General features: G+C 34.3%; 1 protein-coding gene across 2 annotated transcripts in view; it reads left to right on the top strand.

Annotated features, from left to right (window-relative positions):
* The window catches only part of hiw (MYC binding protein highwire), a 213,560-nt gene that overhangs the window by 169,104 nt on the left and 30,275 nt on the right, over positions 1-14,181 (top strand). For both annotated transcript variants that reach the window (XM_089252701.1, XM_089252702.1), the window contains 5 exons: positions 847-999; positions 1,504-1,809; positions 4,295-4,519; positions 5,278-5,343; positions 5,912-6,151. In XM_089252701.1, coding sequence (XP_089108827.1) covers positions 847-999; positions 1,504-1,809; positions 4,295-4,519; positions 5,278-5,343; positions 5,912-6,151 — 990 coding nt within the window. The remainder of the gene's footprint in view (positions 1-846; positions 1,000-1,503; positions 1,810-4,294; positions 4,520-5,277; positions 5,344-5,911; positions 6,152-14,181) is intronic.

Below are 14,181 nucleotides of genomic sequence, written 5' to 3'. Positions count from 1 at the left end.
TCAGTTCAGTTCTTTTCATGAAATTCGATAAAATATGCAAATTCTCTTAATTTATTTCACCAGTGTATAAAAATAGATTATTACCACTTATCATGCACATGCTCCTTGTAAGAATTATTTTGAGGTACTTCTAACAAAAGATTTACCCAAAAAAAGACATTTTCATCCCAGCCTATTTTAGGTTACGTACATGACACATTTAACTTTCCTTTTTTGTTAACTTCCAGTGACTGACTGACTCATCTTTTATTGCCAGGGTTTATTTCACAAGAGCTTACAATTACATTTTAAAGTTATTTCCGAACGACTGGACAAATTGTACTGAAAAAACTTCTGAATAGCAGAAAGATGTTAACAGTCCATAAAGCCATGCAATTCAACTATGAATAATTGTGACTTTTAATTGTTCAAAGCATTCATTAAGTTGTTTTGAGAGTAAGAAATTCTGTGTAAAAGAAATTTGAAAATCAACTGCCAGGTGCCAAAAATTAATTTCATGATTTGGATCTTGTCCATTCGCTAGTTTAAAACAAAATGTTCTTAGAGGTAATTATGATGCACATATAGGAAGAACATTTTATAATATATTAAATCTGAATGAGCAAAAAAGTAAAATAATTTTTATATTACTTGTTCTTTTTGTCATAATATTGATCGCTTTGATTGAATTTCATAATCTGAACTTTTAAATTCAGTATTGCATATGCTTTGGAAGGACACATTTTTAAAATGTAAGAAGTTTGTTTTATGACCTATATAAAAAGAAAAATCAGTATCTACTAAATATTTTTAATGATTATATTTCTTCTGGTTATATTTTCTATGCTTTTCCTTGCAAATTTATAGGCTTTGAATTGGCTGCTCAGAAGTGTTACTCAACCAACATCTCTCCATGACATACTGTGGTGCTTTGTAGCTGCTTTGTCACCTGCTCCTCCAGATAAACCAGAAGAAGAGAATGAAGAAGGGGAAGTTGTTGTTGATAAGAAAGATCATGATGTAAGCTCATTTCTTTACAGCTTTTGAAATACCTTAATGCCACTGTTTTCACAATGACAATTTTTATGTGCTTTCATTTGATAATGAATGTTATAGTCCTATATTTGAAAAGAAAAAGGTCTTAAGTAAAAAAAATGTCAGTAGTTTCCGAAAAAACATCTTTTAATGCAGTTTCATTACACATAAACACTCAAAATTGGGCAAAAAATAAGAGATTCTGAAGGTTGTTGGAAGTCAGTTTCTTCATTGTGAAGTGCAAGATACATTCAAAGTTATTCTTTTGTGGTTTCATGTAATTTCTCTCCAATAAACTAGGCTTTAAGTCATAAAAAAGGTTTGCTTTTCTAAATCTTTCATTTTAAAAATCTTGTGTTCTGCATCAAACTATAACTTCAGGGTTTGTATCAAGAACCCCATAGATTTCATAAATTTATTTGAAAATTTTCATTTTTTTTAGAAAAGCAGTAATTTATTACATAACTATTTTTTCCCTTGTCTCTAAAGGTTGACAAAGACCTTGGTGTGTGTGAACATCCACTTTCTGACATAACTATTGCTGGTGATGCTGCATATCCCTTACCCCAGGTCTTCCACATATTCCTACAAACAATATCTGATTTAATGATGTTGTTACCCACGGGATCTGCTCTCCAGCAAATTGCTATGAGATGTTGGTGCTTGAAATTCCACCCAGAAGATCATAGCTTTTTACATCGAAGCCATGTTTTTTCGAATATCAGCAAAATATTATCTAGGACTGAAGAGGACGATGATGCATTTCAAAGTGGATTTTCTACAGAATGTTCACAGGTAATGTTTTTGTTTTTCTTTTTCCACAGTATTTAAACAAGGAAGGGGAAAAAATATTTGTTGGGAAGTTAGCGTTGTAAAAGTGTTGATTTTTTTTGGGGATGGAATTAACTAAACTTCAGTTTGGACCCTATCCACTATGAAATGAATATTTTCCACTTTGAGAATACTAAAAATCCAACAGAGTTTTTGCAGTGATTAATTATTATTTTTATTTGTTAATTAATTAATGATTTATTATATAATAATGTGGGTTTGTTTTCTTTCAAATTTTGAACTAAAAAATGATTACCACATTGTAATTGTGATATGATTCGTTTTTCGTGTGAATTAGCATAAAGATATCACTAGTGAGAGCTGTGGCTGCTCTCTATGGTTGCAGCCCTATTTGCCCCCCCATACCCTGGTTTCATCATGTTCAAGGTTGGGGTACAACCCCCCCTAAACTACTATGTATGTCAGACTACTAGTCTGATAGTACATATCTTAAAGAGCAACACAAAAGAATTATTATCAAAATGTGTTACCATACGATCAGTTAATTACACTGGTCAACAATTTTTAACTTTGTTTTTATAACACAAATGAAATAAGTGTTTTTAGACTAATTTTGGGGTGCTGAATTCAAATATGAATGTAAAAAATCTTCATCACATAGTTTTTCCTGTAGTTATCTTCAATAGTTTTCCCTGTATACATGGTCATCATTTTTTGAAATACATATATACAATGATAAATGTAGACATTTTGAAAATGGAGATAATTGGTGTATTCTTAATTCCAAATTATAATACATTTATTGCAATAGTTATTTTGTCATATTCATACATCTCATATGAAATATCATGTATATGAAGTAGCAAAAAATTTCTTTTCTTCATACACATGCATGTAATATCTATAGAGCACACATGTATGTACACAAAATGAAATTTATATGTATTTTTCCAGCATTTCATAAAATAATTCTTTTTTTTTCTTCTTTTTGTGTCATGTCTTCTTTCTGCAAAAACCAACCATAGCCACTCGTCATTGATGGGTCCCACCTGCCTCCTCCATAGTTCGAATGTCTTGGTGGAAGCTTTTTCTTTGTTCATCATTGACTGCTTCCAGGTTATCAGGGAAAAAAAATCAAAATGTATTTTCGAAGACATTGGGTATTCAAGATTTTTGTACAAACAGAGCAAGTCTTGAATAAGCTGTTGCTAATTTTCCTCTTTGTGGTTCCCTAAAAAACACCTTCATTGCAGATGTCAGTGATTGCCATGCAGGGGGAGTTAAAAGAGGAAATACTTCCTCTTTTAGTTTTGTCTCATTTTATTTCGGAAAATTTTTCTTTTAGGTGCGAGAAACCTGGGCCAGATTTTTGTCCATAGCTTTCATAATGTTTTCCATCTGCCTCAGAGGCATTCACAGGATCGATTTAAGAGGGGTCATAAAAGGCTTGGGGATGTGGTCCACAAGGATTTTCTTCCATAGAAATTTTTACTTATGAACCTTCAAAAATTTTTAAGTTTACAGAAATTGATTAAAATAGCTGATAAAGGTATTTTATTAGTCTTTCAGTATTTCATTTTTCACAAAAATATTTAAAAATATTTGTAATTTTTGATTGTCTTGTAAGGAGGGGCAGAACCCCACCCCCTGCGTACACCTCTGATAAGCCTAAATTTAATGTGAAGTGGTGGCAGCAAATCATATAGCAACACTCGTTCTGAACATTAAATGCATAAGCGACATTGAGTTAGCTCCATTTTTTGACAAAAGGGTTTTACATAAATGTGAAGTGTGAGTTTCTCTTCAAAATAAAAAAATTGAGAATCCGGTTGCAATTAGGGATAAAAACAATCAGTGTTGGCATTCACCAAGTTTTAGATAGCAAAAAATAGAAATATATATCATCTGGAATCAGCACCAATCTAAGTAAAATTAATTAAGACCAGCTAAATTTTTCCAAGTTGGAAAAATCATGTTGACCAGTGTTACTAATGAATTATTGTTATTAATCAATAAGTTTCAGGATGGATAATTGATTCATTAAAAATAGGCCTTTATTGTTCAGAGCAAATTAATTATAGCTGTTTATTAACTCATTAGTTTGTTATTAAATTATTATTATTAAATAATTAGAACTATCTCTCTGACTTTTAATTTGGTTGTAGTTAAATGTATGAATTTTAAACGTTTGCTAGTTTATCAAATTTATAGGGTAAAGTATTCAAATTATAGTGCAACTATATATTTCCCTGTTTTTTAATTTTGTTTATAAGTTGAAACTATCGCTGTTTATTGAACATTTAAAAAAAAGTAACAACTCTAAATCTTTCTTTTAAAAAAGGAAAATGTTATTTATAAAATGGTTGTTATATTTTTTCAAAATGCTTGTTATGGATTTATTCTCCCTTAATGTTTAATGCAAAATTGGTGTGAAGCCTCTCTTTTCAAGAGAGTTTGTGTCAAGTTTTCCTAATTTTTTTCATTGTAGATTCCAGCTGGGATCGAGGCTCTAAGAGATATAACACCATTAGTAGAAATCAAGGCTTCAAGCAGACAGGCCATGGTGAACAGCTTGACTGATAATTCTACTGAGACTTTCTGGGAAAGTGGCGATGAAGACAGAAACAAGGTCAAAGTTCTAAATTTAACATGTGGTGGAAAAACTCAACCCAGGATGATTTACGTCCATATCGATAACTGCAGAGATTTGGGGGTACAAAACACTTCTTTAATAGAATGATTTACTTTTTTGGTTTGATTGAATGCACATATAGTGGCATCTCAACTTGCAAGTTTTATTCATTGCTAAAATTATTTATATAATCAAAATCTTGTATTTTGAAGCAAACTTTCTTGTTGAAAATTATAAATATCTCTTTAATTCATTCCACATTTTCCACAATGTTAATACTCATGCAAGCATGGATACAGTATTGTGTATTTTATTTAATAAAAGTGTTTTTGCTCACAAGACAAATGTATTATTCAGGACTGTATGATAATCACAGTTGCCTGCAGCATATTTAAAGCATTTCAGCTTCCAAGTGTCAAATGTGCTTTTTCTCGTGCATTTCAAGCTCATATGTTGAAATTGCTTACAAGTGGAAATATTTTTAGCAACTATTTTTATCTGATAACTTGTATTAGTATATTTTATTTCTTGTTGCGCAATGTAAAGGCTGAATTATTATTTTCTTTATTATTAAATATTTTGATAACAGTATGTATAAGATTAAGTCTATTGATTAGAGTGTCTTGAGCATTTTACACTTTTTTCAATTAAATTATTTAAAAAAGAAAACTTTTGCAAAGCTTTTGTTTTTTTTTATGAGATTAAGTGGACTTATTCTTTGGACTGAATTGATCTGTTCTATGTATTGATGCATCTTGTTTTTAAAATTTAGTTATTTATATCCGGTTTTTTTTTTCCTTCAATTGTTTCCTTCACTCTTCTTTTTTCTTTCCTTGCAGAACAAAGTGTCGGGGGTAACTTTCAAATCTGGATGCAATTTCGATGAGCTCAAAAAGTTAAAACAGGTAAAATCATGTATTTATGAGTCATTAAACTTCATTTAAAAAAAATAATTTATCCTATTACTGTTTTTAAGCTTATTGTGATATTATAACTCTTTTAAAAATTTAAAGAAATTCATTCTTGAAAATACTTCTGAAATTCACAATTAAACTCCCATACATTTTGTATTATCTATAATGATAATCTTGCATGTAATGATTTAACTCTTTGATCCAGAAGATTTCTTAGAATGTTAATGTATATCAAATTAAATTCCATCTATTAATGGCAAATATCTTATTAAGATCATTTTCTTCATCTTTTTGTTACATAAATATTTCATTTTATTTATTTTTCCTAAAGGCTCACACTTCCTTACTCAGGTCTATCACCATTAATGAAATTTGAAACCTATATACAGTGCATACTTTCTTATATTGAATTGCCTAGCATGTACTAGAGAATTAACCTGAACTTATCTTTATTGACAAAAAAAAAATGTTAATTAAAGCGTCAGTTAATATACAATTTCTTTTATCTATTGACCATTGAAATTTATTTTGGTTTCCATTTTTTTCAAATTTCTGATAGATTGAAGTTGAGAATAGGTATATTGGTTGGCTGAACTGTATGATTCCTAATGTGAAACATGTTAGCATCCGCATTGAACTGAAAGGTCAAGACAATACACTGCGTCTTAGACAAGTGAAAGTTCTTGGTTTCCAAAATGGTGAAAGTATAAAAATTGGCAAGAAAGTCTCTGCCAATCAGATACAACAAAAGAATTGTGAGGCTGAAACCCTGAAAGTTTTCAGATTACTTACATCTCAGGTAATTTATGTTAATTTTAATTCAAAAAATTAATTTTCTTGGTACATTTAAATGACAAAGCATATCTGTGAATTTAAAAATATTTGAGTGCTTTGTACATTTCGTAAGTATGAAACTCTTAATTTTTACAGCTATTATAAGTGATGGTCAGATTTTATTTATTTAAAATGTGTTTTTTAGGGACCTCATAATAAGCAATTTAAATACAAAAGCTACAACAAGCAAAATGCTCAGTGAAGTGGCTGAAAAAAGATGTCCATAAAAAGTATGGATATTAAATATAACAATATAGCAACCCAATATAACAGGGTGTCTACCAACACGGGGAAAGTCACAAAGTCCTGGAAAAGTCACGGAATTAGAAAAAGGTCATGGAAGTCCCGAAAAAGTCACAAAATTTGAGTGAAGGTAACAGATTTTTTGTTTCTCCAGAGATCTTTTTTTTCGATTTTTTTCTTTAAAATCTAGGCTTTAGAGAAGCTGTGGTATTCAATATTTCTTTTCTTCTTTCTCAGGTTTTATTCTTTTTATTTTTTTTTTTTTTTGCCTGGAGGGATGGATGGGTGAGTAGCAACAGAAAAGAGCCAATATGTAGCCACCCTACACTGGGGCAGACATTATATGGGTGGGGCAAAAAAGCTATTTAGACTGGATGAACAAAAAATAACTTTTCTTTCTTTGCTTGTCTGGACCTTTCAACATCTGTAATAGACCACAGCAGTAGGGAGTCCTCTTAGGAACAATATTGGTTTTTCATAGAAAGGACATGATCTTCCCCCACATCGTGGCGCAGGGCTGTTGGATCTTTGGCGGGTCCGCAAGCCAGAGTTTTCACTGATGGGGGCTCTGTAGTAAATTTATAGCATGAGAAAACAATGATGGTGATTGTCCTTAGGGCTGCAGCCCTGTCAGCCCTATCCTTTTGGGGGACAGTGAAAGGGCACCAATTTTTTTCCCCCTCAAAATAATTTGTTTTTAAATTATCATCCATTTTTTTATTTTGATCACGTCGATCTTTACCGATTAGCTACTAGCTATAGCGAACGACGAAATTGTACAATACACATGGGATAGAACGAGAGAGTTCAAGGGAAGACAGACATTGGACTCATTCGCCATTAATTGTGTTGCGACATAACTTTTAGGCCGAATTTAATTGTCATAGGTGGTGAAGAAACTCAGATACAACAAAAACATTGATGAGGGGGGTCTAGAGTTGCCAGACGTCTGTATATATACGACTCGCAAGGGCGCATGCAGGAATTGATTGCATTGAATATTCATGATAACCTGAGGGCTTAGGTGATTTTGCAACGTAAGAATAATGTTGCATTCCCGGATTCATATTGGATCAAAATTGCAAGACAGCAGAATGAAAACAAAAATCATTTCTAACAAAAACTATTTATTTTTCCACTATTAACAATTAAATACTTTTAACATTAAGGATTAAGTTCATCGGTTCGCTCAACAATTTTTCCAATATAAACATTCTATGAATCAAAGTTTTATTACAATTAAATTTTCCGATCTCACCCAAAAGATCCAGCAGTCCATAGTTCACAATATAAAATTGAGCATTTCAGTCTGTTTCATGACGCAAGAATCATCAGCTTTCCTCAGGAACCGGTTCGTCAGTTATGGACGCGAAGCTACGCCATAGATGATTCAACCAAGTTCCCTGAGTGGTTGTCCACTGGTGGTTTTGGCGAACTACGTCACCTCCAAGCCTTAGTGTGCTGTCGTGGAGGATCACCCAATATCCAGTCTTCATCGGACTTTCTCGATCACCACGATTCGACATCGTGTCAACGTTGGAATCAACAATGACTGCCTTAGGCAAAGGACCCTTATTGTCCTCAATGAGATCGCCCTACTTGGTCTGCAATAGAGCTCAAAGTAAACATTATTTTATAAAGCAGGGTTCGCACATCCTTACAGGCTCCTTAAAAACTCCTAACTTTTCATTTCCCTCTGGTAGGGCCCTTATAACTCCTTACTTTTTGCAGCCGCGCCTGAAAAAGTTCTTTTTTTTTTCTCTGAAGGGATTATCTTTCTTAGAATAGGCATTCCCCATGGTGATGAATAGCATTGCCTAGAAAAATAAGAGGAAGCTTCCCCCGAATTTAAAGAGGAAGAAAAGAGAAGAAAAAAACTCTCTCTCCCTTTGTAATAGGAAATGTGAAAGCAGGGGATGGGATTGGAACATCCAATGGTTGTGCATACCTGCCAACCGTTACGATTTTGTCGTATTTAGTAAATGAATACGATTATACGCTTTTGCTTCTAAAAATACGATTATACGCTTTTGCTTCTAAAAATACGATTTTTTACCGAATCGCTAGTTTTGACGTGTTTTCCTGCCTATGTCGCAGACTGGTCAGCGTTGGAAATCGATGGCCCATAGAACGACATCACTCCGCTGAACCAGTAGCTGAAAATTCCCCCATGCCCAGTGGTGAGAAAGTTTTTTTAAGTTTTTACTTATGCAGCGAAACGATGTCTCGAACCTCCTATATTACGCAGTATACTGAGTGCAGACCTCGCAGCTTTCCTATTTTTCCTACTATTTTCCTACTTTCGCCGCAATCGTCTTTTCTTTTTTTTTACCGCAATTCTCTCCTACTATTCCTATTTTATCCCTCCTTCCCATTTGCTTACAGCCAATATCTCATTACGAAAATTCCTAGAAACTGCAAAATGTCACTGCTTTCCGCAGTTTTTTTGACGTGTTTTATGTGTTTTATTCACATTACAACTCGCTACTGAAAAAGAAGAAAGGAAAAAAAAATTCAGTTCCACTGGAGTGAGACAAGCGTATCTTTTCGCCACCGCGCCTTAAAGTGCTAAAAACTGAAGTCCAGTGGGGAAAGTGAATCTGTTTCGCAGATTGGTTAAAGGAACAGGCTCTATCCACACACAAGATATTCCATGAGAGAGACAATGTGTTTATCTCTCCTGGGATCCCGTAACGAGCGTTCATCCCTGAAGCCAGGTTTTCCTAGGAGTAGGCTTTTTGCGCTACGTGAACCTAACTGGATCATTTCGTGTCGGCAGAAATGAGTTACATAATGACGTTACGCATTTGCGTTTTCCAAGCGTGGCGCATCGGCTCAGGACGGCTATATAGTATATGACCCTGGCGTCATCTACTCTATCAGCTGCATGCTCCGGTTTAAAGGGAAGAGACACAACACGAAAATGAAGGGAAGATCGCTGAAACACGCGGCACACGATGCTTAACTCCTCCAGAAGCAGTCTGCCAATCACGCCCGACGTAAAGCGCTGTCGTGAGCCGTATTGTGCTCTGTAGGAAAACAGTCGTACTGCATCGTTTTCATATTGATGAATAGACGCCGTGTCGCGCTGGGTGATTCACGTTGCGCGTGGCATAGAAAACCTGCTAGTAAAACCCGGCTTTTAAAAGTGACAGCCCGAGGCACGTCTGGTTTTACAGGAGGACGTAAAATCGGAGGGGGGGGGGGGAGGACAAGCCGATCAGCCGCTATAGCTGAACCCACTTTTTTTAACCTTCAAAAAATAACTTTCGGCTATCTTTATGTTAGGGGTCATTCAAGTATTACGTCAGCATGGATGGGGGATTTTCGATTTGCTGACTTGATGACGGGGGGGGGGGGGTAGATTCTTACGTCATCAACCACCCTTTATAAAAAATATGAAATATTCTTAATGGCGTCTTACTCGGTGCGCGAAAAACGAGTAAAACTTTTCACTAGTTTGTGGGCACCTGAACTAGCATTCTCCCTATTGAGTCCCCTACAGAGCCACTCTAGTGATTTTCAAATACTTAGCGGATCCAAATGCTCTGGAGCTGTGCCGCAGATCACTTAAGTAATCTGGGAATGTGCCGCAGATAACTTGAGTGAAGTAGAACCGCACTGGTGGCAGGACCAATGCTCTAAAACTTTGTCACTCAAGGGATCGCTTAATGTGCCACCGATTGCTTAAATGGTCTGGAATTGTGCCACGAGTCAGCGATCTGTAAATGTGTCACTTGGTTCATTGTTACAAAAATAGATTTAGGGACAATCCACATCATAACGCCAGGGCCACATTTGGTCTGCACAGGCCAAATGTTTGCCGTGGGTCAAGGGTTACCAAGGGCTTAGAGAGGTAGGGTCGCAATGAATTTCTTAAGCAATTTTGGGTTCTTAGCCTTCAAATAGCATTGAAATTAACAAAAATTGATTATAATAAAAGATATTTTGTTTTGAAATTGTAAAAAATATTTTTACAATTCTTTTAAAAAATATTTTGTGGATTAAAAAAATAAATTTTTGATCATCTGGGGGGAAGCCCCCAATTCAGATTCAGATTCCACCAATAAGCGTTAGGAGGAAGGGGGCAGAGCGCTAACAGGGGGAGGGTGAGAGTTTTGCTGACTTTTTCTGACAAGAGGGGCGAGTCAAAAATTGCTGAAAATTTGCTGACGTAATACTTGAACAGCCCCTTATTTTAAAGCATACATGTGCTCAACACATGGCCTAAATGTGGCCTGCCTCAAGTGGCGCCGGTACACTTACAGATGAATTAAGTGGCTCGTGGAAAATTCTTACTTCAATTGAGCGGCCCGCGGCACATTCCCCGATTTTTTGAGTGAGTGATTTCCCGGGGGGAGGGGGGATTTTTATGGGCATCTTTTTCTCAGCCACCTCGTTGGGATTTTGCCTGTTGTGGCATTGTATTTGTATCTCTCTCTGGCAGAAGTGACCACAGCTCAAGCAAGATAAAAACAAAATTTATTGTAAACTCAGTATCACTTCCGATTTCTTTAAATCATTTTAATACTATATACTACCGCAACTCTCTCTCTCTTCTTTCTTACTACACTTCTCAATACCTAATCTTGATCATCATGCTCTGTTACTGTTCGAATTTGTGTTCTCTTGTTGCTTGTTACTCGCGCATACAGTCACGGCATATCTCTTCTTTTTCAGCTGAAATTCCTACCCATCATACCCTTTATTCTTTATTCTGAAAGTTGAAATCTTGGAAACATTGAAATAGAAAGTAAAGAAAAAAGACATTTAAATGAAAATCAATTCACATGTGGGGCTTCTTTTATTGTCTAGTGGTGCAATTTTTTTTTCGGAGGGGGGGGGCGTGGCCCCATGACACCTTAAAAACTCCTTACTTTTCATCTTGAAAATTTTGTATGAACCCTGAAGAGTTGCTGCAAATATAAATAATTTTGTAAGAAAAATCTTTGTCGGCTGTGGTTTTTATTTTGAATAATTGGAGGGGGAATGAATATCACTTTTAGAATTTATGTAATGCTGTTATGAGTTATATTTTTGACTAATACTTGAAGGTTTTAGAACACTTTGGTGATGACAGAAAGCATGTATGTGGATTGATTATTTTATGAATTCTTATGATGCTGGGTAACAAATCAAAACTTGTAATTTTTGAACCACTTCTACATCAATATTTTTGAGAAGAGGGAAAATATGTTTGCAAATTGAAAATAAATTTGCATATGTGCCCCGCCCCTTTTTTTTGCTGTAAAACTTGTAAGTTATGAAGTTTGCCATAACTCCTTAAAAACTCCTTACTTTTCATTTTGAAAATTTTGTAAAACCCTGTAAAGTACCAGCCGGTAGGAGTGCCTCGGAACGATTAATTAGCAATTTCACATCATGTTAGCTTCAATCGGAAAGAGTAACAGATCCCAACAGACTTGACACATGTATTTATACATTAAGGAACCAGTAGTTTTCACGGCATAATCGGATTACCTGTACCTTACGTCTCAGGATACAAGTCATAATCAAAATATCAATGAAATTTACATATTTCAAATTGAAAAAATCGGCACTCCAGAATGACAGCAAAACAACTGAGATGAGTTGTTCACAATCGCCGATTGATACGGTAATCGCGATCGACCTCCGGGAAAAACAAATGTAGTTATTTATACACATTCTGATAACCCAAACCACCGATTAGATTGAATCAAAAGGTGGACTTTTGTGCCAGGGTCTAACGATACATTACAATTTCGCAAAGTTTATTAAAGCCATAGGTGTGGGGATACGGGGGGAGGGGGAGGAAGACGATCGCCCCCCAATTTAAAAAAATTATTGGTGTAGGCAGAAGAGCAAAAGGTGAATATTAGAATGAAAATTTGAAACAAAATTATGGTCTTTTTTGTTAATTTACTTGCATTCCCTCCTTCATTAAAACCCTCTATTTTATTAACCCAAACCCCCCTAGGTGGTTGCTACTCACAGTTTGGATATAACTGATGTAAGAAAACAGTTCAGCATGGCACATTTTGTCCAATACCCATTGATCCCACTTTTTGGTAAAATGTCCCACTCTTTGTCTTACTTTCCCTACTTACTTTTTTAACAAAATTTGTATAATTAATTTTAATTGAGAAGGGAATCATGAACATAATGCCAAATAATATAGATGTAGTAGATTGCAATTAATGATTCTGCCAAAGCAGAAATTGTATTGTTTTTAAGGTTATTTGTGGGCGGGTTGTATGTAGACTATTTGGTGGTTTAAGTAATTTTTCATGTGCTTAGTTTGAGGGTTCTACAAGTAGAGTAGTCATTGAAAACTTCTGCCTAGTTGAAAAAAAAAATTGTATTTACTATTTCGTGGTCTTGGACAGTAACTAACATTCATCGTTCAAAATTATGGTGCACATTTTGTGTATAGCTGAAACAACAGTTTGCATAACAAAGCAGTTGGGTACATAGGCCTATTCTAGGTTTTGTGACTTTGATAATACCTAATAGCATTCAATTTTCATCTGTATTTTCAGGGCATGCAGAGGCACAAACAATATTTACAATGCTCAAGTAAAGAGCTAGAAATAAAAGTGCTTCATTTGTCAAAAATGATTACGCTGGCATTGACCACTAAAATTTAAACAAATCCTTTTTAAAAGGGGTGGTCAAAGTAGTAAAACCATCTGGTCCACCTTGACTTATTTATATTGAACCTTGTAATTTACATATTTTGCTTTTGAAAGTGGTATCAAAAAAGCATCATTCTTAAAAAGCTTATATATCTTCATAATATGTCGTGTGTATTATCGAAGAGAGTTGACAGATTGGACTGTGAAAGACTCCCAATAAAGAATGATATATATATATTGTGAGGAGAGCAGAAAAGAATTATCTGTGGTTGCCAAGACCCTATTTTGGCCAAAAAAAATTTTTTGTAACCGTCATTTCGCTTTGGTTCGAGTTAATCTTGCAGGATACTGAAATAGTGTGCTAGGAAAAAAAAAATTAATTTAAAAATTTTTCAAAAAAAATATTCTAGGGATTTTTTTTATTATGCAATGATTATGTTTTCTGGAGGGTACCATCCCCCTACTTTTTCTAATTTTTTAAGTGGGAGCCCTGCAAACGAGAAAAGGTCACAGAATTTTGCTTTTGGTAGACACCCTGTATAAGAACAACTATCACAAAAAAACTTATACATAGTAGTAAAAACTAATGATCATGATAAAATACACTGCCCATAAAAATTGTGGTTGTCTTATCTAAATATGGGTAGCTTCTTGATTCGTGCCTTTATAATCATCATATTTCTTTTTAAACATGTCAGTTGTGGTAGAATTCACAACTCCTGAAGGTAAAGTATTCTATTTGTTAACAACCCTGTTAAAGAAAAATTTCCTGTGACATTTAATTTATACCATTAGCATGTTTCATGAAATGTGTATGAATCATAAAATGTCTGAAGCGGCATTAATATCAGACTATATATCCTGAAAAATATCATCCCCCCCCCCCTATCGTTCTTCTATATATATAGCAACAATATATTTTACCTTGTATGTTGTCAGTTATACAATATGCAATTTTGTATAATTTACCAGTTTTGGGTGATGACAATTTTTTTTTAAAGCAATCAGTAATGTATTGGAAAAATTTTATTGATCCCGAGACTGCAATAATGATTACAGATTCATTTATAAACTTTACAACACATATTTTAAACATATACCTTTACAAAATTTCTATCTAATTAATACGATTAAA

This window comes from Pholcus phalangioides, unplaced genomic scaffold, assembly GCF_987345545.1.
Source record: "Pholcus phalangioides strain wild (caught in Gottingen) unplaced genomic scaffold, Ppha-v1.0 ptg000030l_1, whole genome shotgun sequence".
Classification (NCBI taxonomy): Eukaryota; Metazoa; Arthropoda; class Arachnida; order Araneae; family Pholcidae; genus Pholcus; species Pholcus phalangioides.
The sequence above is the reverse complement of the archived record's forward strand: the minus strand, read 5'-3'. Positions and strand labels throughout refer to the sequence as shown.